At 48.9% G+C, this 25568-nt stretch overlaps 2 protein-coding genes across 2 annotated transcripts in view; one reads left to right on the top strand and one right to left on the bottom strand.

Moving 5' to 3' along the window:
• Positions 1 to 6762, top strand: part of TNKS (tankyrase) — a 107927-nt gene extending 101165 nt beyond the window's left edge. The window contains exons 25-27 of the mRNA XM_085222639.1: positions 291 to 477; positions 1200 to 1356; positions 2223 to 6762. Coding sequence (XP_085078765.1) covers positions 291 to 477; positions 1200 to 1356; positions 2223 to 2309 — 431 coding nt within the window. The 3' untranslated portion in view covers positions 2310 to 6762. The remainder of the gene's footprint in view (positions 1 to 290; positions 478 to 1199; positions 1357 to 2222) is intronic.
• Positions 4908 to 12390, bottom strand: DUSP4 (dual specificity phosphatase 4). The gene is made up of 4 exons (XM_085222641.1): positions 11905 to 12390; positions 9224 to 9360; positions 8896 to 9115; positions 4908 to 8590 (listed from the first exon to the last, which is right to left on the bottom strand). The coding sequence occupies exons 1-4, from the start codon at positions 12287 to 12289 to the stop codon at positions 8205 to 8207; spliced, it is 1128 nt and encodes a 375-aa protein (XP_085078767.1). The 5' UTR covers positions 12290 to 12390; the 3' UTR covers positions 4908 to 8204.
• Positions 12391 to 25568: the final 13178 nt, after the last annotated feature.

The following is a 25568-nucleotide window of genomic DNA, read 5'->3' as shown; positions in this document are numbered from 1 at the left end:
GCACTGAGAAGATAAATTGTGTTGAAATGTGAGGAGGGGGCGGGAAGGCCACTTAATGAGATCTGTAACTGAGTAAGATGTGAGTCACACGTGGGATTTTGTTGGTATAGAATGATAAATCCCACACATCACTGCATCCTGCTGGGCACCGCCCCCTTCGAGCTGACTGAGCACACTTTGTGGTATTTAATGATCTATCTGAGGCAGAAAAAGCTCCTCTTGACATAAAGCCCAGAATTACTACAGGTCTTAACAGCTGTGTGATAACAAGTCTTTTTGTGCTTTTTTAGGGTCTCCTTTTATTAATGCTATCATTCACAAAGGATTTGATGAAAGGCATGCATACATTGGAGGAATGTTTGGAGCTGGAATTTACTTTGCAGAGAACTCTTCAAAGAGCAACCAATATGTGTATGGGATAGGAGGAGGAACAGGTTGTCCCACACACAAAGACAGGTCCTGTTACATCTGCCACAGGTATGTCTCCAGCAGAGTTCCCTGTAGGTATAACTCCAGCTGTCCTGCTTTTTCTGACCCTGACACAGGATGAATTGTGGGGAAAGAATAGCCACTTATGTTCGGTCATGATGGGGAAAATGCACTTTTTCCGTTTGTTGGGGCTGAGCAGAAGCGGACGTAAGTGTGAGTCCCAAAGAAGATCGAAGTGGGTATAAATCAAAGTGAGTGGTGACTCAGGAAAGAGACTTGAAATAGCAAGTTTGAAAATAAAGGGTCAGGCAAAAAAAGCAATTAAACTCCAGGCAGTCTTAGAACAAAACTGCACTGCTAAGTGATGATCAGCAGTACAGTTTGGTCCTACAGATCAGATAATTTTGGAGGTAGTGAGCAGGACTTAATCACAGCTTTGTTTTGTACTGAAGTAGATCAGTGTGCTTTTCATGCTCTGACACTCACCCTGCTGGTTGGAACAAAAAGAGTTTGTTTCGTACAACAGCTTTATAGAAAATGAACTAGAGCAGGCCTCCATGCAACAGCTATACAAAGCATGTATTTTCCCTTCTGAATGTCAAGAAAAGAAGGAATTTTTAGACACAGCTTTAGAACTGGTTTCTAAAGTTTCTAAAATTGCTTCTCCAAAAACCTTTGAGAAATTTATTATAGCAAGCAGAAGTCTGAAATCATTCTGGAAGCTTACATCTCTCAGAAATGTTAACACCGTGTTTCTCTTTTCTTTTTAGACAAATGCTTTTCTGCAGAGTGACTCTTGGAAAATCTTTTCTTCAGTTCAGTACCATGAAGATGGCGCACGCCCCTCCAGGACACCATTCAGTTATTGGCAGGCCAAGTGTGAATGGACTTGCATACGCTGAATATGTTATCTATAGAGGAGAACAGGTAGGTGGCTAGTGACGACTAGCAGAGCTTGGAGTTTCAGAAGGGATATAAATGATTTCCACTCCAGGTGTGCTGTCTTGGTTTTTTTCACTTAATTGTAAAAATTAACAGTAAACTATATTGAGGCAGGAAGTGCTGCTCCTTTCCACCGAGCTTCTCTGATCTACATTGTGGAAAGTGGCCTCATTTCTCCTCTGCGGCACTGAGAAGAGCCTATTAAGAGATGTAGTTTTCATGAGTATATACTGTTTCTCCCACTGCAGTGACATTACTGCAGTAACAAGAACACGTGCATTTCTGGGGCTTTATAAATAGTGAGTATTCTGAGCTTTTTACCTGTGGATTCCCAATGTGGCAATGTCCCTGTCTCCCCTTATGGCAACAGAAGTAGCACAGCAGTCTTCAGGAGCTGATTTTTATTCTGAGTAACTCAGCAGAGGCTCTTAGCCTAGAAGAATGTTTTGCTCACTGCCTTGGATGATTCAAAGATTACAAATTAAATTCAAGTTGGAAAAAACCTTGGGTAGTCATCTAAAGTAAGCTCTTGTTCACCCTTGCTTGCACACCAGATTGCTGAAGGCTTAGACCAGGTAGGACATGAAAGAGAATGATGTTTCAGAGTTTCTCTCAGTAGCTTGTTCCTCTGCTTAATTATCCTCAGAGCAGAAAATCTGTGCTTTATATCCTATAGGAGCCTTCCCTGGATTTGTTAATCTCATTCAGCTGCTCGAAATCTGCTTTTTCTTTTGCATTCTTAAACACAGAGCTGATTCTTGCATTGCCCTTCCTTGTCATCATTTGAAATCCCAAATGTGAAGTTACTGAGTGTACCCTTCTGTAAAACAGTCTTTTTTCTTGACTTTTAGGCATACCCAGAATATCTTATTACATACCAGATTGTGAAACCAGAAGCTCCTTCACAGACAGGAACAGCAGCAGAGCAAAAGACCTAGTAGCTACAGAACAGTGAAGAAGGATGTGACTTCAATCTTGGACTGGGTGGATATGTGTTCAGGATATCAGTATCATATAAAATTCTTAATCTGGAAATAAGCTGTATGTCTTTTATAAAGCATTGCTGTCTTGATGAATACGATAAGAGTAACTCTCGCATACTCAACTGCTATATTGTTCCTTTTGAGGAAGGTTTACAAGAGACTGCCTTTTAATAATGCATCTCAGGCTCTTAGTCTCTACCATTACCACGTGCGAAATAATGTTGTTTTGATCTAGACTTTGGGAACATTCTGCAAACAGAAATCTTTATCAAGGCCATCTCACATGTTAAAATTTCAGACACTACTGTTCTACTTACTTTATTTGCAGATAAATTGCATTAAGTCCATGATTTTCCTTTCATCATGCAGCATTCATTTTATCTTTTCAGAAAGTCTCAGTCAGCTATTTATTTTCCTTTTGTATTCTGGAGTTGAGCCAGAACCTACTTAAAGGTATTTTGCACAAAGTCAAGTTGACTAAAACCATTAACAATGCAATATCAAATTCATCTGAGAAGGGGCTAGGTCCAGTTCTTCAAGATACGGGGTTATTTGCACACCTCTGAGCAAATGATACTAATATGTGAGTGTTACTTTAGAGTGGAAACAAATCACGTTTCGGTTTGCTGAGTTGTCTGCATGAGTTTTCTGGGGAAACCCAACGGAAGTGTCAAGCCAGCTCTTGTGCTCGAAAGGACTTGATACAGCAGGTCAATGTCCTCTGCTGATATCTCTAAAAGAACATTTTACAAGGCTGCTATCAAGTGCGTGCAGTTTGTGAAACGTTCTCCCCTTACAGTGCATATGGTTTTGTTGGGAGATAGTTGACAAGTTAGAAGACCACACATGCAAGGATGTATCTGGGTCGCATCCCTCTACATGAGACACAGAAGATGGTAAGGGAGAATGTGTTACAGAAGTTTCGTGTCACATCTGTTTGACATCGTGGTTGTTGAACAGCTTAAAGTGGCTTACAAAAATAATTTTTTAAAATAAGTGGTTTACATCTTTATGAGGAAAACTTTTTTAAAAAGATCAGTTGGGAAGTCAGTTAACTCGCAGGTATACCAGAGGACAGAGCCGGGATGCACTCACCCTAACCTCCTTCCATGCAAGTTCCTGGGTTTATTTTGCTGGGTAGGAGAAAGTTATATTTCAGCGTTGCATAGCACAGCATGAGACAACTTCTGAAGTCTCCCTCATGAGTGATACAGATTTAACAAAAGTATAAATCAATTTCTTTTTTTTGTTTTTTTTTGAGTTGTTTTTACAACTTCAGAGAAGGTTGAAAGTCAAGCCGTTATTGTTTTGGTTTTGTTTTTAAACCATGAATATGAGATGTTTTCCAGCATCGAGCACATCATGGCTGGAGGTAAAATGTTCCTCTGAACAGGCTGTCCATTTCCCCATCGACCGGCACTGCCGAATAACTGATGATCCAGTTCATGCATTCCAGCTTTATCACTCTTTAAGTGAGGGAATGACAGAATACCATGCTTTCAGTTTATAAAAACATGTACTCCCTGCCAGTGGGGTTTGCTCGGGGTGTTTGGACAAAACAGAGTTTTCACTTTCAGCTTTAAGACACAGAATTTTCATTTTTAGCATTAAAACTTTAGTGTTGAAGCAAGTTATCCTCCTGGAGGAATTGTACCCACTGTAAAATCAATCATCTGATGCGGTCTGGCTGCCTGCACATCCATTCTGTAATATCTATAAAGAAAACCTTAGAAATAGCAATACTGCAGCAGATCTTGAGCTTTGGGTTTTATTTCTCTCGAGCTGGCACTGGATCTATGGTTTTCACTTCATTTTGTGACCTGATGAAGTAAATCAGCTTCGCGGTCCAAGCCAGGCTCTGGCCTAGTTGTCCTTTTAATCAGACATCATTGACACAGTCGGATGCTTGTATTTTGGCTACTTGTTTAGTAGTGTTAGGATTGCAGAGATCACCACTAGGCTTTGAAGTTTTGTATTCATCATTTAAGTTTGGGGTTTGTTTTTAATTTAGTTAAGAATGGAGTAGGGGATGTGCCTATCTACACTAGGGTTTCAGATAGTGATGAGGGTGAGTGTGGCTCGCCATCCCCATTAGACATAGATTTCAGTGATTTAAAAAAATGAATTGTGCTGCGTAGATGAGCAAAATGGTTAATGTGCGTGTGGAAGTTGAAAGCTTTACATCTTTGAAAAACAAGAACAAACCTGAAAAAAACACCCCACCAGGCCCGCACCAGATTTTGTTCTTGCTTGTTATTTCCTGTGTGCTAATGGAACAAAATCTGGGTTTCTTCAGGAGCTGTGAAGTTCTGGAGTACAAAAATACACTGTTTGGTATCTTGAAACTGCCCATGTTACGTATCTGATGTTCTGTGCAGAGTAAAGGTGCTGTGTGAAGAAATCATTTTGCAATGGCTTTTGTCTCATAACGGTCCCATGCCCATTCGTGGCCAGCACAGAGGGACACCACAGTCTGGTGGGCTGTGCAGACCAGCATGTGTCTCTGCTGGCCTAAGTTTTGTGTGTGTGTGTGTGTGTGTGTGTGTGTGTGTGTGTGTGTTTCCTCTTGTGGCTGAAAACAAGGTGAGGATCTTCCCATCAGTGTCTGCTACCTATGAAAAAGCTGGTGGTGGTTGAGCTGCTGCTGACACTGTTTGGTTTGCAGTAAGGTTGCTGCTGCTTTAGCTGAGGGAGTTGATGTAAGAGCTCCTAGTTCCAGAAAGTGGATTTGGCAGGGTGCCTCGTCCTGAGCAGGACTGTCCCCTGGTGATGGGATGCTTGTTTGCAGCACTGCGTCACCAACAGAGGCATGATAGAAGCGAGGATGCAGAAAGGTGCTGGGCTAAGCCAGGTTTGGGAGCCTGGCACCTCTCAGTGGCTCCAGGCAGAGCCGTTCCCTGTGGGATTAATGTAGTGCCTTGCAGTGGAGGGGATGGCAGTTGTCCTGAGCTGGTGCCTTTTACCCTTAGAGGAATGCTTTGAAACAGCTGTAATAGGGCCTCAGTGGGCAGACAGAGCAGTCTTCACCAAGTCTGAACCAGGAGGTTCTGGCTCTCCAGGGCTGGGGTTGTATCCATGACACAGGGTGGCATTGCAGTCTGAACACTGTCAGCAAAACTTGTCAGAATTAAAACCAGAGTACAGCATCTCAGCGTGGTACATCTTTCTATTCCTTACTTCTCTCCGCCAGCCTTTGATCACAGCTCCATGAAAACTGCTGCAGACTGTTGTACTGGTTTGGTAGTTTTCCAGCCATTACTGTTCTGTAGTCAAGGAATCTTGAGGATCGTTTTTTTCTAACCTCTGTTTTGAGCGTTTGCAAGTGATGCGATCAAATCCCACTGTGTTGTGCAGCAGGAATTTCCTTACCTGCAAACTCGTCTACCATTTTTTTCCCCCAAAGATGGGGAAAAAGAAAGGGTCCCAAGCTCAAAGTAGGCAGATGAGTTTTGAACATTGTAATTGTTCTCAGAAGCAGAAAGTCAGGGAGCGTGTGAATTTATTCTTAATGGAATTTCACCATTCCCATACTTCCTGACCCTAGAAAATCTAACTGATATAAAAAAGAATGTGTGCCTGGTATGTGTTTCAGTCATTTCAATCTAAGCTGCCACACTCCTGGGTATGACAGAGGGAAGTACAGATTCAGTTTAGCCCTGGGTACCAACTGATGTGGGAATCTATGGACCGGAACCTGTTGATGGTCAGAGGTGCTTTGGGTACAAGGGAGAGCTCATTGCCTGCAACCTGTGGGGGGGGGTTGCAGTGCTTCTGAGCACTGCTGAAGGAAAGTGAGCGAGTCAGCAGGGAGCAAGAGGAGCCCATGCGTTGCGATGAAATGAACGCATGCTCCCATCAGGCTGTATTAGCAGACTGGTTTTGATCTCTCTAGTTCTGTCATACTGAGCCTGTTGGTGGCAATTTTTAGTGTTGGTTCCATTGTGCAGATGACTAATGTAGTTTGATTAGAGTAACTGTATTACAAGGTAATTTTGGCACTGTTTCTTCTTAACATCTGCGGAACTTGCTTCAGCTTTGGAAATCGAAGTGGGGATTTCTGTGCCACAGTCCTGTGAGCTTGTGCACCTCCATTTCTGATTGCTTGCTCTGCCACCCCAAACAGCGATGTACCTGGGGTTTTTAGACTTTTATATAACTTGTCTTCACAGCTAGTCCTTTATTCCTCTCTTGGTGGCTGACCACCTGGAGCTGGGATAGCATTTATTTATTTCTTCCTTTACCCTCTCTGTAAAAGAAGATGATGGGCAGGTTCTCAGCCTATCTACATGGTGGACTTTAGGTAACATTGTTGTAACAACCAAGTTTGATCTATAAATGTGCTTGGCTAAATGTCTGATCTGCAATACTTGTAATAGTTTAAAACTCAATAAATACATTTTTAACAGTTGCTCTGTAAAAGCTGAGTGTTTGCACCACCTGTTGTTGGGGGGAGAGGCTGTGGATGCCCCATCCCTGGTGGTGCTCAAGGCCAGGTTGGATGGGGCACTGGGCAGCCTGATGTGATAGGGGGACAGCCAGCCCACGGCAGAGGGTTGAAATTAGGTGGGCTTTGAGTTTCCTTCCGACCCAAGCCATTCTGGATTCTCTGGGCCCCCAGACAAACCTGATCTCAGCCACAACTGTTGAAAAGTGTTTTATTATTATTTTCTCCAAACAGTTTTTCTCCCTTGGGCAATAAATAAAAAGTTGATTTCTAAAAAAAAATAATAATAATAATAAAAGGAACAAAACCATACATATGTACATCAGCCACACAGGCATTTTGTATTGGTGTGGGCTGGGAAGATGGAGAGTGGTAAAGCTACACAGGGATTGGGGATGAAGCATTTTCTGGGCTTGAGCCTAAGGCTGCAGTGCAGATGCCTGGGTGTGTGGGACCTTGCAGCCCAGTGCGGGTGGGTGAATGCTCTGCAGAGCCCAGGTAGTGGCAGATGCTGGTCCTGGAGTGCAGAAAGTGAGATGGAAGACACCTCTGCACCTCTTCTTCCCCCACTGCTTCTCTCCACATCACAGTCCAGCCCTGTCCTACCCTGCTTCTTTGGGAAGAGCAGCTATAGGATGGTAGGGAGGGAACAGGTCAAGAGTAATCAGCAGCCTGTATTGCTGTCCTTACCCCTTCTTTCTCTTCTTTAAGCTACAGGAGGTTTGGCACAAGTTTTATGGGAACTGGGGAGACTTAAAGACACAGGTACATATACACATACACACACAGAAGCATCACTTAGGATTGCATCTCTCCATCCATGCTGCCTCCCAGCTAGAGGCTGCTGTCCCCCAGAAGCCAGCACAGCAGGTGACCTGAAGCTCCCCGCAATCACCCTGAAATCCTGCTGCAGCATTGCTGGTCACTGTGACTGGCTCAGGTAGCAGCACATACCGCACTCACCAGTGTCCCTCTGTGCAAAGGGGGGAAAGTGCTGTGCAACAGAAATAGCTTATGCTCCCTTTTCAACCCAAGTCAACACCCAAATGAACTGGGGGCAGAAACAGGATGGAAGGGGAGGGTTTTCTTTTCTTTTTTTTTTCTTCCTGAAAAAAACAAGATAATAAAGTAGAGATGGGAAGAGATGCAGACCAGGCACTTCAGGAAACCCAGTACACTATTTTTTCCTCCCCCACAACAGAACTTGGACAACATCGAGGTTTGTGGCTTTCACAACATAAAAGGCAAAAAAAAAAAACAAAAAAAAACAAACGAGATGAGGTAAGAAATTGCTCTACGAAAAAGACATTGAGTCCAGGGTCAATGGCAGTGTCCGGCACTATTGCTTAACATCCCAGGGCTCTGTGCCCCTCTGTGCTACCTGCCTGGCTGGCCTTAGCCCCAAGCTAACAGCTGGGTGACGTGGTAATGGGGCTGTGCAGGTATGGGAGGTTGCTGGGGGTGGCATGGACACCAACGGAGACAGGGAAGCTGAAGACAAACTGGGAGGTAGGGGTAGAAGTGGTCTTGCCCCGCTCCCGCAGTGTCCCTGAGGGGCTGGCAGCTTCCACTGCACACGAGGTGGCCAAGACCTGCGATTCGAACTGCAGCAGCTGCCCCATGAAGCTGAAGTTAGGAGAGATGATGCTCCGGCGCTGCTTGACAAACTCGAAGGCCTCTTCCAGCTTGACGCGCTTCTTCATCATCAGGTAGGCCAGGCAGATGGTGGCTGAGCGGGAGATGCCGGCCTGGCAGTGGACAAGGACTCGGCCACAGCACTCTTTCACTGAGTCTGGAGGGCAACAGAGAGTGACATGTGAGACCTGCACCCTTCCAACGAGGCCAGGCCCCTGGCCAACCTGCCAGATGATGGCTGACATCACACCCACGCATGGCTTGGAAGGGACCTCTGCCTGTGCCCAACCCCCTGCCGTGGGCTGGTTGCCACCCACCACATCAGGCAGCCCAGGGCTCATCTGACCTGGCCTTGAGCACCTCCAGGGATGGAGCCTAAAGCTCCAGGCCATGGGGCCTACTTCGTGGCCTCCTCTGGCTGTGTGCAAACTACAGCCCTAGCTTCTCCAAATGGGCACTCACCAATGTACTCAATTGCCTCCATGAACCAGGAGCTTATGTCAGCTTTGTGGTTGTCTTCCACAGGGATGCACTTATACTGGTAGTGCCCCTCGAAGTGGTTGGGGCAGTCGGATGAGACGTTCAGCAGGGCTGTGATGCCCAATGCATCCAGCATGTCCCGCCGTGCCGCATGGTAGGCGCTGCCAAGGTAGAGGAAGGGAAGGATTTCCACAGGGCCACCCTGTGATGGAGAAAAAACAGATTACGATTACAGAACTGGATAACTTTACAGGTCCAAGAAAAACTTGAGGAGGGGCAGCAGGAAGGCCATGTTGCAATGTGGACCTACCTGGTCGTGAAAGGGGGTCCCACATGAACTGAAGCCCAAATCCAGGGACTCGGTGCTGCTGGGGGGTGAAACGCTGCTTAGAGTCTTGGTTTTAGCGCAGAATTCAGGATACTCCGAGGCAAAACGCTCGTAACCTCCTGTAAGAAGAAAGGCCCGGAGGAGCGTTACAGCCGTGCTCACAGTGCTGTGGGACAGCTGGAGCCAATGTATTCTGACATGCCCTTGGCCACTAGATGATGCTACAGGGATGGAGAGCAGCCTGCTGCCCTGAGGAGAGCAACCAAGCTCCCTGCAGCAAGTGGGGAGCCCCTGGGCTGGGCCATTCCCATGGGCCACAGCTCTCCAATGCTTCTAGATGCCCAAAGCCTCTGCTCCAGGACACAGCCAGCCAAAACCTAAGGCTGAGGCCAAGGTTGTAGTCCAAGACAGTGGAGAGAGAGAGAGGGTTTGTTGCCAGTGACCTGCAACTTCAATGCCCTCCTGCACCACGAACTGTTCAATTCTCTACTTTCTCAGACACAAAATGCAGAGAGGTTCCCTCAATCCCAGCACCCACAGACCAAAAGGCAGGAGGCCCTAGAAGTTAACCCACAGCAAAGCCACTCTGCATAGAGCTGTCCCTGCCTCCCAAGGACACGGTGGGCTGAACAGAGAGGTGAGTGCCTGTGCTTGCTCCTTTGAGCAGCTGCCAAGGAGATATTGGAGGTGACCTTGAGCCTCCCCAGGAGGAAGATCCAACAGAGCTGCCACCTGTTGACTTCCCAGGACAGCACATAAACACCTCTGGGCAAATTTCCTGTCCTCACTCAAATCAAATCAACAAGACTGACATCCCTGTTGGCTGATGTAGAGCTTTAAAGCCAACATAAGTCAGGGATTTCACTACTGCCATGAATCTAGCCAGATGGAGCCCTGTCTCCTAGGAGAGCTGCTGAAGATTCAATCCAAGTGCAGGACTACTGCTCACCAACCTGAACCTGGCAGAGCACACGCTGTAGGACACATTCCTTATACCAGCTGTAGTTCTACGCTGACACTGAATAAGGTTGGATGTTCCCAAGAGCAATTGAAATGAGAATTCTGGCTCTCGAGTGGATGCAAGCTTATCTGACAAAGCACCTCAGGAACCCTTCAGCAGCTGGAGACTGATCCAGCACCTCAATATCCTTTATGGTTTTCTTCCCTTCCACAAGGAAAGATTCCAGCCCCTTTCACAGGAAATTGTACACACCAGTAAATGTGCATCACCTCTCTCACACAAGAAGGTCAGTTTGCAGAGGCTGCATTTCCAGAACCTGAAAGCCCTTTGCAGTCCTGCTTGCTGAATTTGGAGGAACACCCAAAACACTGATGTGCTGGGTAGACATTCCGATCTCCGTGATCCCACTTTCATGGTCATCACACCATCACAAACTGTGGATGCCCCATCCCTGGAGGTGCTCAGGGCCAGGCTGGATGGGGTCCCGGGTAGCCTGAGCTGGTGGGGGGCAACCAGCCTACAGCAGCAGGTTGGAAGCTTTAAGGTCCCCTCCAACCCAAGCTGTTCTGTGATTCTGTAAGATGGGAAAGCTGCCCAGGGTCATGTGGAAAAATGAGCTTCCTCCTGGGAAAGGCAAAGTGATCCTTCCAACAGGGAAGATTTCTCTTCAGTGCTCCTCATCAGACTGAAGGGCTGTTTAGCAAAGTGCTAGCCAATAAACTTGCCTTTGGACACACATAGTGCCAGACTTGAGACTCTTATAAAACTGGAGCAAGCAGGAACTTCTTTAGCATTTCTGTGGTAAGCAAGCAGGAGGCTTCTAGTGTTAGGGCTGAGACTCTAAGAGCCCATACCTCAAAATAACTGAGATCTCACTCTTAGAAATAAGGGATTACTAACCCCAAACAACCCTGCTTGAGAACCACAGGAGCTTCACAGAACCACAGAATGGCTTAGGTTGCAAGGGACCTCAGAGCCCATCCAGTTCTAACGCCCTGCCATGGGCTGGCTGCCACTCACTGGATCAGGCTGCCCAGGACCCTCCCAAGCGCTATCAGCTCTCAGCAAAGCAACAGCTCATGGCTGAGCACCCAAAGCAGGTTCCCAATGAGCTCTCACTGTGCTCCTGCTCCATCCATCAAAACCTCCTAATGGTTTGCTGCTCTGCGCACATGCATCCTCATCACTGCTGTGAGTAAACCACGAAACAGACTCACTTTAGGGGAGTCAGAATCAAACCACTGAGCACTCTTTCTTCTACAGAACCTCACAAGGATCCTCCAGCCCTGCAGCCCTGGTTGTTCACAGCCTCCCATGCAAAAGAATAGAATCAATAAGGTTAGAAAGATATCTAAGATCGTCCAGTCCAACCCCCAGCCCACTCCCACCATGCTCCTTGACCGCGTTCCTCAGTGCCACATCTCCACGTTTCTTGAACACCTCCAGGGACGGTGACCGCATCACATCCCTGGGCAGCCAGTGCCGACGCGTCACCACTCCTCGGAAGAAGGAATTTCTCCTAACACCCACCCTGACCCTCAGCGCCGACTCTCGCCGCAGAAGCGCCGGGGCCTCCCGACCTTCCCCACGGCGAGGGGACGCGGCAAAGGGCCCGTTTGGCCCCGGGGACAGAGCCGCACGGGAGGGGGGGCCGGCCTCCCCCTCCGCGCCGATCCCCTCGTTCCCCCCCCTCCCCGTTTACCTGCCAGCAGCCGGATGTCGGCGCGCGCCATGTCGCGCCGGAGCGCGCGCAGCACGAGGGCTACGGTGCTGTCGTCCCGCAGGGCCTCCGCGCGTGGGCTGCGCTCGTCGTACAGCACCACGGCGGTGTAGAGCCCGGCGCGCAGCCGCGCCCGCACCTCGCCCTCGGCCGGCAGGATCTGCTCCAGGCTGACGGCCCCCTTGGCCCGCCGCCTGACGATGGTGTTGCAGCGCACGTTGAGAGCCCCGCGGATGTGGCCGGCGCTGTGCGCCAGGAAGGGCCGGCAGTCCAGCAGCAGGCAGCGCCCGCCGCTCGCCTCCTCCCGTCCCACCAGACGCCGCAGCGCGCTGCCCTCCATCTCCCGCAGCCCCTCCGGGGCCACCATGACGGGGCCGCCTTTCCCCGCTCCGCGCTCCGGCCGCCGCTCGCAGCTCCGCGCCGCCCCAACCTTTACTACCCCGCCGCACCGCCCCGCCCCTCCGGCTCGCGCCGCGGGAATGAATGGAGGGAAGGCGGCGCGCGGGCGCGGCCGACGTCACCGCCTCCATTCACAAAAAAGGGCTCGCCGCCGGCCCGCCATCTTCGCTGCGTTTTTTTGTGAATGGGGAAAGGCGGCGGGAGGGCGGGTGTTGCGGGGAACCGCGCTGCGAGGGGGAGGCGGCCCCGGTTTGCGAGGGGGTCACTCCATGGGTCCCCCCCACCTTGGTGGGTCACTCTCACGTGGCGCGCACACACACACACACACACACACACACACATACACACACACACCAACCAACCAACCAACCTCCTCAGGGCACGCGCTCATGCTCGCGCTCCTTCTCCCTTTGTCCTTTGGCGCGTGTTGCTCTCGGGCACGATTCCCGCTGAAGGCTCCCCCTGAGCACACCTCTGCCGCCAGCGCGCTTCCCTCCCCCCCGTTAGAAAGTGACGGTGAAATAGTAGCCGTCCAGGAAGCACAGCTGTGAGGGCTCTCTGGTTCCATTTCTCTTATGAGGGAGCCCTATTGTAGGGAAAAAGAAGCAAATTTCCAGCCCTGAGGTGACCGTAAGGGGACCTCCCAAGCACCACGCAGCCATTTTGCTCACAGTACTCCTTTGAGGCTGCTCACCCACAGAGCAATGCTGCAAAACCCAATTTGAAGCCACGGTTGGGGCACTTCCTGAAAGGAGACACTACCAGGCCATGGCGGTCTGCTCCAGAGGGCATCCGAAGATGCCCATGTGCTGATATACAGCCTTAGAAACGGGGTGAGCCAGGTGAAGGGCCTGCAGTTTCTCCAAGCCTATCTGCCCCAGTCCATAGAGGGCAGCACCCAGGCAGAGACAGCCTGCTCCTCCCCTGCATGCCAGTGACTGTTTATTCGGGCAGGGCAGATGACACGGTGCTGTGCATCCCTACCTGGGATGAACCTAGCCTACTGCACGTGGTACCAAACTGGTATCAACCCCATGGCCTGGTGCTGCCTCTTACTTACAGTGTGTCCTTGCCCATGGGTCTCAGGTGCTGTGTCAGCCCTTCTCCAGCAAGCCGCCCCAACCCATTGGAGCCCGCTATCTAATAGAGCAGGGATGGGAGCTCAGTTTGCTCCTGTTCCAACTTACATCAGACACATGGAAAGAAGAAACCTCTTCCTACCGAGACCTCAGCAGGCATTCTTTATACTAACATTCCCTAACTAAGGGCACAGAGCAGATGCCCTTGGAGCCAGAGCCCGATATCCTGGTTTTTCCCATGCAGCTGAGCCCAACTCTGAGAGAGAAAGGGAGCATTGGTACAGGAGGGGGGAATTGGGGCTGTCCATCTCTGGATGTTCGCATGAGCATCAGTGGAAGGTACTGTTTCAGAACAGAGCAATGATATATGTGCACATGCATGGATGTCTGATGGAGATCCACTGTTGCAGGGATCTCCCTTGCTGCAATTACCTTGAGAGGAAATCTAGTTAATTAACTTTGTCTGTGGAGGCACTGCAATGGGACAAGCAAGAACCATCAGAAAAGCTTGCGAGGCAGAAACCACGGTGAAAGAGAAGGAATGCAATTACCTGAGGAAAGGGGAAGGGAGGGCTTGGGGAAAGGGGGAGGGAGGGAAGGGAAAAGTCCACACAGCTTCATTTCCTGACTTTGCAACCTTGGAGGAGTGTGAAAGCTCATATTCCTAGCAAAGAACATCCATATGGTGCAAACTGAAACATACCCTGCTGGAAAACAATGAGAGAGGGGGAAAGAGGGGAGAGAGAAAAGGAAGAGGGAGGAGGGAGAAAAGAGAAGAGAGAGGAGAGAGGGGAGAGGGAAAAGGGGAGGCATTCCTTCATTTCCTTCCCAGCAGATTCAAAGAATCACCTTTTACAGGGCCCCAGCCAGAAGAGATTGTGGAAGGAGGCTCGAGGGAAATGAATTGTCAAAGAGGCATATATTTGGATGATTAAATGTCAATATGTACCTCGAATTAAGGATGAGGAATTTACACCTTGTCTCACCATGCCAGCAAAAAACAAATTAGAGGCAGGCTGTAAATTTGCCAGCCAATTGATAGCGATTTGTTTGGCTTTCTCAGCGCTTTTCCTGCTCAGAGAGATGCAGAGATGTGATTCCTCAGGTGGCCCCAGGCTTCATGGCTCTCCCCAGGCTCCTGACCCCAGGGGGTCCTGGGCTGTTGCTTCATGTCCCATGTCTCAGCTCCCTTTGGTCCTCATGCAGCACTGTGCTGTGCTCATTCCAGGGCATCTCTCTTTCCTGCAACTTTTCCAGGTGGGGAAATCTTCCTCCCGTCGGCAAAGGGCAGTGCAGCAGTGGAAGAGTTAATGGAGTCATGTTCATAAATCCACACACTCTTTTTCTTTAGGGCATATTTGCATATTAATGGAGGGGAATTGTAATGAACCTGTCTAGGGAGGCTAAAGGGAAAATGATGCAAGGTTGGACACGGAGGTGGAGGAGGGGATAATTCTCATTTCCAGTGCTTTCCTCTCTCTCAGCTGCGAAAGCACTGGGCTGCCTGAGCCTTGCTGCCTGTGGGATAACCTGGGTCTGAGGGAGCACCTGAGCACAGGTCACCATGCGGCCCCACTTGCACCCCTCTGTGCTAGCACTGGGTGGACCTGCCCAGCCCAGGTCGTGCCTGCTGCATGGCCCTGCTTAAATTGAAACGCAGATCTGCAGATGTCAGCAAGCACATCACAAATCCCCCTCCTCCTATCCCTTCTCCTCTATGCCGGGCTGCAAAGAACTGCTTGAAGTACCATGACCTTTGTTGCCTCAGCCCCCAGATAACAGCCCTAAAACCTCTGACAGCACTTGGAAAACACCAGGTCTGCTTTCTCTGCTCTCTGTCAATACTGATGTTTATAATCCCCACTCCAGCAAACTGCCCTACAAACACTACCTCAGGAAGGACAAGCACCCTCACGTTTGCCCTGCAATAGCTGATGGAGGGTTTATATTCACAGAGAAATCAGCTGTAAATCAAGCAGGGAGGAGATGAATTACTGTGCTCCTGATCTGATATAGATGAGAAGATCGAAAAAGCAGCATTCATGGCTGAGAGCAAAGGAACCCTTCTTACAGCAGTGGGGTTTGCAGCTGGTTTGTACCCATGCAAATCTGATCAGGGCAGGACACACTCAAATGAGCTGGATGCAAAGTGGCCCGGGCCATTTTCTGCTTCAGGCTTGGTTTCCTCTCTCCCTGCTGCCTTTTGCTGCTGCCTCCTCCCTTCCTGCCAAAGTCCATGCAGCTCAAAGCAATGAGAAAATGCAAGCTGAAAGCCGGGTGGGTCTGTGAACAAGAGCAGGGTGTGAAGAAGATAGGGCTTCTTCTGGGTAATTAGATCAGGCTGTTAATTAGGGCTGGGTGGGAGAGGGTCTGCCCCCCCAAACCCCTGTGCTTTTTCTTTGGTGAAGAGGTGCTGGAGGATCCAACTGCAGCTCTGAGAGGTTACCATGGGTTATAAAACAGATGTATGAACGAGGTGGAGAGAACAAGTACAAGGGATCTTAATCTCAAAATTCCAAGTGCTTGCTGTGGGGATTAAACTCGTATTTTTGGCTGCTGAATTCAGCAGCACGACAGAGCTAGGGGAGTGAATGCCTGGAAGCAGTTTTATGCTCTCCTCCTCAGTGCAAAGGATCAGCTTTGGGAGTTATTCAGGTGGAAGTCAGGAAGGCACATGGTGCTTTAACCCAACCTGTGGTATTTTGCCTTTAGCACACAGTGCATCCCACGTGGTGGAGAAGCCATGGGCTGCTGCAGAAAGCTCCCTGGCCTCAGTGCAGTGTTTCATCACAGGCATGCAGATCCCTGCGGATCCCTCCTCTGGGGACAGTGCTGTTTGCAAACTGAAAGAGAAATGCCTTGCTGGAACCTCTCGGTGTTTCGTTAAGCATGGTGCCTCTGTGATAGGATTGAAGCTGGGCTTTGAATGATGCTTTTTGCTGAGAAGAAAGCGTTAGGGAAGAGACATTTTTCCCGTGGGCTTAAGATCATGAATAAGACAGTGTTATATAAGTGTGACTATAACCTATTTATACATCGTGTCAGGCGCACAGGCAGACTATGAATGACAAATCCTCCCCTAATTTCTATGAATATAACAGCAGTCTGTAGCTGAGCTGTGGAACAGCAGTGACCACGCATGTCATTCCGTGCCATTGAGAACTGGCACTGCCCTCTGTGCTGTCCTGAGGGGCAGTGGGTTTGGTGTTTGGCAGTGTTACACAGATACATGGGGTGAACCCACTCTGGTTCTGAGGCCAAGATGGCAGGCACAAGGCTAACAGAATTATTAAATAAGACGCAAGAGGAGAGGCCCTGGGATTCTGGTGGTCCTCTGTGCCTCACTCCTTCCCCACATCACAAGTGCTCTCAGCTCCTACAAATCCAGGGGGGATTCACAGCCTTGGTCTGTCACACTTCATTGTTCCAGCAAGATGTTCTGCTAAATGATGCCTTTAGTAGGTGTCCCAGCCAGTTGAACAGCACTGGGAGCCCTAAAGGGGCACTTGAAATCCAGCCATGTTGTAGGGCTGAGAAAAGCCCACCCAAACTGATGACCTGCCTGTGAGTGCAGCCAGCAGCAGGCATCCTGGGTGAATCTTCCGGTCTTTTGCCATTTGCGCCTGAGGGCTTCCTGAGCCAGTCCTAGGATCTTCATCCCTAATAGCCTGTAAGAGATTTTTCCTCCATGAATAGGCCCAGCTGCTTTTTAAACTCATGCAAATGTTCAGCTTCCCCAGCATCCTGCAGCAAGGAGTTCCAATGCTTTGCTGGGCAAGGGCCACTTCCTTGGGTTCACTTTGAACTTGCCACTTCCTTGCCTTGCTGCTCCTCCTTGTTTCTGTCCTGGAAGTGACAAATCACTTCAAACTCCTGTCCCTCCAGCTATTGAGAGGAGAGGAGAGGAGAGGAGAGGAGAGGAGAGGAGAAGAGAGAAGAAGAGAGGAGAGGAGAGGAGAGGAGAGGAGAGGAGAGGAGAGGAGAGGAGAGGAGAGGAGAGGAGAGGAGAGGAGAGGAGAGGAGAGGAGAGGAGAGGAGAGGAGAGGAAAAAAAAGAAGAAAAGAAAGGAAAAGAAAAGAGAAACATAGGAAAAAAAGAAACCTTGCTGCTCTATTTGGGACACTGAAAATATTGATTTTCAGTGATAAGAGCAAAGTTTAATGCTGCCCAACTGATCTAGGGAAATACTGTGTTTTCTTGAAGCCTGTTGGTTTTATCCTACAAAGGATGCAGGTTTGTATTCAGCATTCATAGGCTGCTGTTTGCCCACCAATGGCTGGTAGTAAAGAGAGAAGAGGGAAAATGATCACCTCCAGATGTAAAGAGGAAGGAACAGACAGACTCTAGCAACATTTCCATCTAATTTCAAGCTTTCTAGCTATATAAGGCAACATATATGTGTGGGACAAGTTATGTACACACACAGACACATATGCGCTGCAAATATTAGTCCAGGAGGGGGTTCTCACCTATTTTCAGCATCACCGCCATATGTCCCCAATGCACAGCTCCAGTGACACGGCTCCAGCCATCTGTTTTGCCACGACAGCTGGCAGATAGAGGCCAGCATGAATACTCTGCCTGTTTTGGACCCAGTGTACTGCCAGACTGGCCCAGAATGGTGATTTGAGCCATACTAGATGAAAGTCACATGCAGCCTCGGTCAGATGCTGCATAGCACCAGGCTCCCCCAGCCTTGCACGAAACCTTTCTGTGCAAGGCAACATGGTGTAGGGCAGGAAAAATCCCCAGACATCCCCTTCCACCCACACCTCTTAGGAGGGAGAAGCTCCTCCCCAGGAGCTGTTCTCCCCAGGTTGGATTTTGTCCTCGTTTTTCTTTGAAAAATGGAGGATTTCTTCTACCTCCTTCAGCAACTTTGGTGTGACCATTACTCAGTGGCTGAAGGAGGGTGCGGTGAGCAGTGATGCTGAGCACAAGGAAACATCATGACATCGGAAAATGCAACATGGAGGGGGAAGGATGCAGACAACGAGGCCTCAAAGGGCAGGGCGACAGTGACAAAGTGCAGGGAAGAGGAAGTAAAAGGAAAAAATGAGGAACAACCAGCCCTCTGCGGGGGGTCCTCTGGGCAAGGTGTGCAAGAGCATGTCCCCCAGGCATGCTGCTTTGGAATGGTGCCTGAAAACCATGGCCCAACACTTTCTCAGAGGTGACTTGGTTTCAATTCCACTCAAGACTCTTCCTGTGATTAAAGACTGAAGAGGGAAAGAAAATTTCCAACAGAGTTTTTTGTTGTGTTTGTTTGGCCTTGCAAAATTTGAGGGCCACACTGTTAATTCCTGAAGAACTTCTGAGGCTGAGGGAAAATGTGCCTGCCTTTCCCTCCCTATATTTGCAGAGCAAATAGCTGACAGGGATGGGCTTTTGCTTCCTTACATGAGTGCAGGCTTCCCTGCCTCTGTGCACTTGTGAAAATCCACAAAGGTCTCAGCAAGAAGCAGAGCTTTCCAATTCATGTCAAATCTGCTATGATCATTTCTCACCTTTCCCTCCCTGTGTCATACGTGCTCCTCTACCTGCTTTGCTGACGGTTGGCTGAGGGAACCCCACTCTGCACCACAGAAATATCCTACCTTGTTCTGTCCCGTCCTGCTCATTAGGAACAGAGATATCCTACTTCATCCTGTCCTGTCCCATCCATCATAAACGTGTGATAAGGGAAGAGTCCACTTGCACCACTCTTTTTTTCTGCACTTCCTAGACTGAGCCTGTTAGAATAAAACAAATCACGAGGAATGGTGAGGAGCCTGGAAACACTGAAACAGTCAGGGCAGAGCATCCTTCCTGTCCAGGGAATTGCAAACAGGACACACAGCAAACACTGATGTGCATGTGCCCATGGCAGGGTCTTGTGGGATTAAGGACTGGGGCTGATAGTTATACACATGAACTTGTGTACACATCAATTTTTGTGACAGTCCCGCTGATTCATGCTCAGAGTATTTTTGGGCACACACACGTCTCAGTGCCACTGGTGGCTGCTGCATGGTGAGCAAAGACACACGGCTTGCCTTTGTATTAGCACATTTCCTCTTCTCCGACTCAGGAGAAATTTGTCTTGCATTCGTGCTGTTTCCTACCCACTTGAAAAGGAAGAAGTGGGTGGTGGCCACATCCCCTTCTCTGAAAGCTGCCCCATAAGTGAAGGGGCCCTGGGGCCAATGCGGGGGAAGAGGAGGAGGCCACTTCACCACAGCATCCGTTTGAAGCGCGTCAGGCTCGGCCCTTAACCTGCCATCCCAACGCCCAGGGTCAGCGCTGCATGCAGCTCAGCCTCATCTCACAACCACAGGCGTCCATCTTCCTGCTTCCTCACTGCCCAGCAGTGCTGCTTCCCGCAGCATCACTGCCTCAGTTTGATATCTCTGGCAGGCAAACTTCTCCTTGTCCTTTTTTGCTTGCATCACCCATTGTTCAGCAGGAGCTTTCTGCTGTGTTCTCAGGTGCCAGAGGAAAGGAGGCAGTCACTGTGGCTGGAAGAAACAAAGCCCCAGCAGGGAAGGCTGGCCAGTTTCATGAATACTGCTGCTTGCTCTGTGCAATTAGCAAATATCATTATGAGCTGCTGCAACCTCCTGGCTCTGCGCCCTCCCCCTTTCCATTCACAAAGGCAGATGGAGTGCCGTCTCCTAAGTCCCACAGCCTCCAGACCAAACCAATGGTGCATCTCCAGCACAGTGATGATGTAAAGGTGTATGTGCTGGAGCGCAGCCACCCACCCATCCTCCAACAATGTTTTGAGCTTTGCTGGTATATTTGGGACCTTCAGTGCTCTATCTGGTTACTGCAGCTCTCTGGCATTAAAGATGAGTCTCTAGCATTATAATTAGTTGGTGGATGAGATGTTAGGACGAAGGTTAGAGGAAAGAAAGAGCTGGAAATGTTCTCCGTTTCCTAAAGGTGGACACATTTCCTATAGGCGGAAAAATATTTTTCCCCCCAAAATTGCCCAGTCAACCAAATGATGAGTCACTGGTCTGCATTTCCACCTGACCCACTTTTGGCTCATCTGGGCTGACTGCAGAGCTTTTGTTTCTAGGATGCACAAGCGCACAGCCATGGAGCTGCAACACTTTGGGCTTCTCCTGTGTGAAATAAGCCAGAAAGAGGGGAGCAGCTTTTCAGCCCTGGGCTTCACTTGAAGGCAGAAAACAATGACCATCCATCCCCAGGACACATCCACACCATCCCAGGCTGCATTGGGAAGTCCCAGGGGCTGCCTGAGTTCCGTGCAGCAGTGCAGATGAGGAGGTTTGCAGTCGGCAGCCCCGAGATGAGCCCTGCGTCCAGGGCTATAAAGCAGCTACCCCGCAGTTAGGTTCCCCCCTGGGGAGGTTGAAAGGAATAAACAGCAGATGGGACCACTCATTCTGCACTCCTGCTAATGGGTTTCAGCAGGCTGCTCCTAATTTGCACTGCTCCTGCCTTTGGAAAGGTACCATCACGAATCAGGGCGTTCGTGCAGCCCGGAGGAGAAACATCGCTCAGAGATGCTCAGATGGCTGTGCCCACCAGCTGGCTGTTCACCTCCTCAATGCCATGTCCGGTGTGAGCCTCTCATTTTTCAAATCCAGGAGCAGCACTGCTTTGAACTGTCGTTAAAATGGGAGCACAGATTAGTGGCAGAAAGAATAAATGGCATCCTAGGCACAGGAACAGCCCTGGGCAGCAGTATAAATAGACTCATGCTTGCTCTGCTTCTGCGTGGTGGTGGCATGAGTTTTTTTCCATCGCCTAAGGAAAATTCCCAGCGGTTAACTGCCCATCCAAATTCAATTTTCCATGTTCAAGGCATGCACTTCCTATTTTCCCAGCCACTGCATCTCAGAAGATGTCACGAGGGACCTGTCTTGCCGCCAAATCTCACCTTTCCATCACCTCTCTTTGCTAGCCAGTAAGATAGGGGATGTTTCTATGTCTACAGCTATCATCAGGCCCCATGGGACTTGTCTGCTTTCAGCTCCTTCCCAGGCTGTCCATGGCACAAGGTAAGACCTGGGACCTGCTGTACTCTTGGTTGGGCTCAGCTATGGCAGCCTCCATCTTTGCTCTTCAGCCCTCTCCCAGGGCATCTTTCTCTGGGAACAGCAAGCCCAGCTTATTTGGCTGCAAAAGGTGCAAGCCCTAAATAGGCATCAGGACTGTCCCACATAGGGCAATGATCTGGTCATCCCAAGCCCAACTTCCATCTTCACTTGCGCTGAATGGAAACAATTTGGTGTTATCCTTAAAAACCTTCCCTAGCTGGGTGCTGGCAGCTGCAGAACTTCATGTACACAACTGGCTGTGTGCCCCAAATGTGCTCCCAGACCCCCGCAGGAGGGCAGCCTTAAAGCCACACTGCCCTTCAGCTTTCCATAGTGCCTGGCAGACACTGAGAGCAATCTATGCCCTCATACGAGCAATGCGGTTCCTGCCCGTGATCTGCGGAACATGGCAGAGGGAGGACACGTGTCTTAGCAAATGTATTCCAGGGCATCTGATCATGGGCTCGGCCTGGGTGCTGATGAAATGGCTTGTTTATGTTCTCAGTGCACATGTCCCTAATTACTGGAGCCTGTGCACTAATCCGTGCTCTGCGGGCAAGATGGGGGGTGAGACTGGGCACAGCTGCTCTGCCCAGTGCTGGCAGGGTCTGGCTGGATGTCAAGGTGCCCGTGTCCCACGTGTGACAGTCGCCGGAGCAGTCCTACCCCACAAGAAGCAGGAACCCTCACAAGGATCATGCCCGCCCCCATCTCCTGTATTTGGGATGTGTTTAGGGTGCATGGGGTTTACCTGGGATGGACACATGCTGTGGATGAACACTCTCAGCTGCCACTGTTCCAGAGTCAGCCGCACCCTGGCTCCCATTCAAAGAGGTGGATCCCCTGGCCAAGGTGCACTCCTCCACAAATGCTTACAATATTTGGCATTCTCTAGGTCCCTCCTGCTCCAGATCAAGATTTTGGGTATGAAAGCCATTATTTTCACCACAGAAAGTGGGACACTACAATCATTTAGAAATTGAGGGCTTGTTTATTCAACTGTTCCCATGATATTCTCTGACAAAGTAGCAAAGTTTTTTTTCCCACTTTTTGTTTTTTGTATTAATAGGAACTACAGCTTCTAACTTGGTCTTTCTCATATACACTTTAATTTGCTCATATGAATCTGTAACCATAATACTTCTAACAAACTGCAGCTGCTAGTAGCCTCGTAAAACAGTGTCAAGTCTTTTCAGGTCCTTTTCTCTGACCTGAGAGCAATTTGTGGCACTCTGGCCACATTCATCCTATTGGTCTCTCTGCCAGCTGCGGGCCAACACTGTGCCCTGTTGCTGATATTTACACCTGGAAAACAAGTCTGCTTCTTGGGCAACTTGCAAAGAGAAAACCCATTCCTCATTTCAGACCCTGGAAGTACATAGCAAAGTATTTGCAGAAGAGTGTAGGCCCATCCAGAGTCACTGATGTACAAGATGTTTTGTTCAGCCAAGTCTGAAAGCAGTAATAGAGCTGGCCTGAATTTGCACTGGAATAAAAGAGAAGAAAATTCTCTTTGATTAATTTTTTTCTCTTTGATAAATTTGCTTTGATAAAAAAAAAAAAGAAGAATGAAGTCAAGGAAATTCCACATAGATGTAATGGGTGTCAGAGAAAGGTGATCGTTTTCACTGGTGAGGAACAAAAATTTCTACTGACAGTCAATTAAGTGAGCAAGGAGTATGCTTTTCCCTGGTATTCAATTTAGGAAGCCCATCAAACCCTTAAATCTCCCTTTGCAGATGAGTTTTAGCTTCACTGTTAAATATCACTGCTTCAACTGCAATGAGAGGAAATCAGTGGTACTCAGTGATATATGGACCTGCCAGGAGGAGAGAATAGGGTTCATCTGAAAATATGATCATAATTCTTCTCTTTGCCCATTTCGCTGCTTCTCTGCCTCTCGTTTTGTACATCAGTAGCTCAGGCCGAAACCTCTATCTCAGCATGTTCTGGACTGCAGTAGGAGTGGGGTGATAAGCCAAAAGGAGGCCGAAAAGTGACGGAACAAAACTTAGGTTGAAGCTGCCAGAAGGAGGCTGTCAGTCACCACACCAGCCCCTCCAGCAGCCCCAGGCACTATGATTCTATGGTCACCCATGGCCTGGTCCATCACCCACAGCCTGAGCTGCTCTGAGTGCCTGGGGCAGGGTCTGGGTCTGCTCCCGCTCAGCTGGGTGCCACTGGGCCTAGCCTGGGTGTGAGTTGGCAGGGCTGGGAGACTGCCGAGGCCACCGCCTCAAAAGACTCATACAGATGCATGACCTCATGGTGAAATACAGCGAGCAGGACTGCCTGCAGGAATAACAGCTTCAGCTGGCAGGCCAGATGACCCCTATGCCAAGCTTGTGCACACTGAGTCTCTGCCTGACTTCCCAAACTTGTCCATCAGTGCCCCTACGGAGAGAATCTTCAACCTGAACACTGCCCTCTGACTAAACCCATCTTTTGGGGGGATAGGAGCCCAGCATTAGAGAGCAAAGGGAGAAGAATATTCTGGCAGTCTAGGTTCATGGATGTCTAAAACACATTGCTTGAAATGTTCCCCCTCTTTGCGGATAGCCTGTTGGTGTTGAAATTAGTGTTAGTTATTTTAAGTGCCAGCCTCTTTCTCCAAAAAGCCCTTGGGCTGGAAAGCTTCTTGGGTTACCTCATGTGCCGCTCCTGTCTGGCTTATGCCAATTCCTAATGCTCTCTGCCTCTCCAGTAAAACGAACAGGTTTTGCCTGCAGATCCCAACTTATCCGCTGCATGCCATAACGAGGTTTGCATTCGTGTTGGATGTGGGATTGGCTCTGCTTCAGCCGTGGAGAGCAAGGCAGTGAGCTCCAAGATTTATTCACTGGGGCCTCATAATTAATCAGTTAGTAAGGCCAATTGTTAAATGGTGCTCAGTGCCGTACATAGGCACATAATGGCACAATTAAATCTCCTGAATAGACACTGAATGACTTCCTTAAGGTGGCTACTAGGGCTCATACAGTTCAGAGAATTTTTAATACTAGATGCTAATGGGCAATGCAGAAATGTAAGCCCGGGTTAATTAAATCATGCCACATCAACCAAGCTAGAACACAGCCTAATTGGCATTTTCTGTTTATTGCTAATATGTAACCCCCACTAGACCCAAAATTAATCAGTGTAACTGATGATTCTGCCCTTACTTCTAACATTGGTGTTCATCCAGCCCTCTGTGGTCAGGTACAGCCCTCCAAACAGACTGCTTAGCCAGTACATGCAGTTTGAGAGAGAAAAGCAGGCTGTGTGGGGTGACTGAGGCCCTGCAGGGCTCTTTCTAGCTCAGCCAAAGCCATGTAACTGAGCATTCTCCAGAGATAGGCAGTTCTGCAGCAGGAAGGTCCTGCAGTGGGCCTATCTCATCTGGAGACAGAATGTGATTGAGGGAACATATAAAAGACAGATGAACCCTGTGTTCTGCAAGAGGCTTTGAAGCGACGTGTCATTAGGTCTTTCTACACGTTTGTTTCCCCATCCATAATAAAATAAGTAAAATAGCACTTAGTTGTCTCATAGGGTGTGTGAGGTGTAATTAATTGATATGTGCAAACAACTTAAAGGTTCAGGGAAAAGGGGAGAATTGAGAAGACCTAAATGGCACTCATATTCCTGCATGACACTGTGTCTTTGTGCACTGCACTCTTCCAAGGAAGTGTACCATGTAATGTCTTTAAAGGTAAACCCCACTTTGATGTCAGGCAGAGCCATCCTGCTCTTTTCAAATCTTGATGCACAAGGTGTCTCTGTATTCTTGACCCCTCAATATGCAAGGATCCATTCTGACCCAAGGAGATAGATATGTCTTTTGCATGCAGAAAAACAATGCAAATTAGATTATTTTTCCAAAGGATCCACCTCAAGTCAAAGGTGAATTGAGAGACAGTTGAAGGGAACCTGGGTTTGCAAAATGTTGTAGCACTCTATTCTACACTACCATCAAGAGATTATACAAACACATCGCCAGTCCTTGGATGTGGATTTTATTTTTCTTTGTACTGATTTGCTGGTACTGTTACTCAAAAATCACTTAAGATGTGAAATAAGTACTTCTTTCTGAGTGCCATAGCATTTAGCTTGTTTTCTCTTCTAGCAGCAGTCTGCA

Source organism: Meleagris gallopavo, chromosome 4, assembly GCF_905368555.1.
Source record: "Meleagris gallopavo chromosome 4, MGAL_WU_HG_1.1, whole genome shotgun sequence".
NCBI classification, from domain to species: domain Eukaryota; kingdom Metazoa; phylum Chordata; class Aves; order Galliformes; family Phasianidae; genus Meleagris; species Meleagris gallopavo.
Note: the sequence above shows the minus strand (reverse complement) of the source record. Positions and strands in the feature narration are given on the sequence as shown.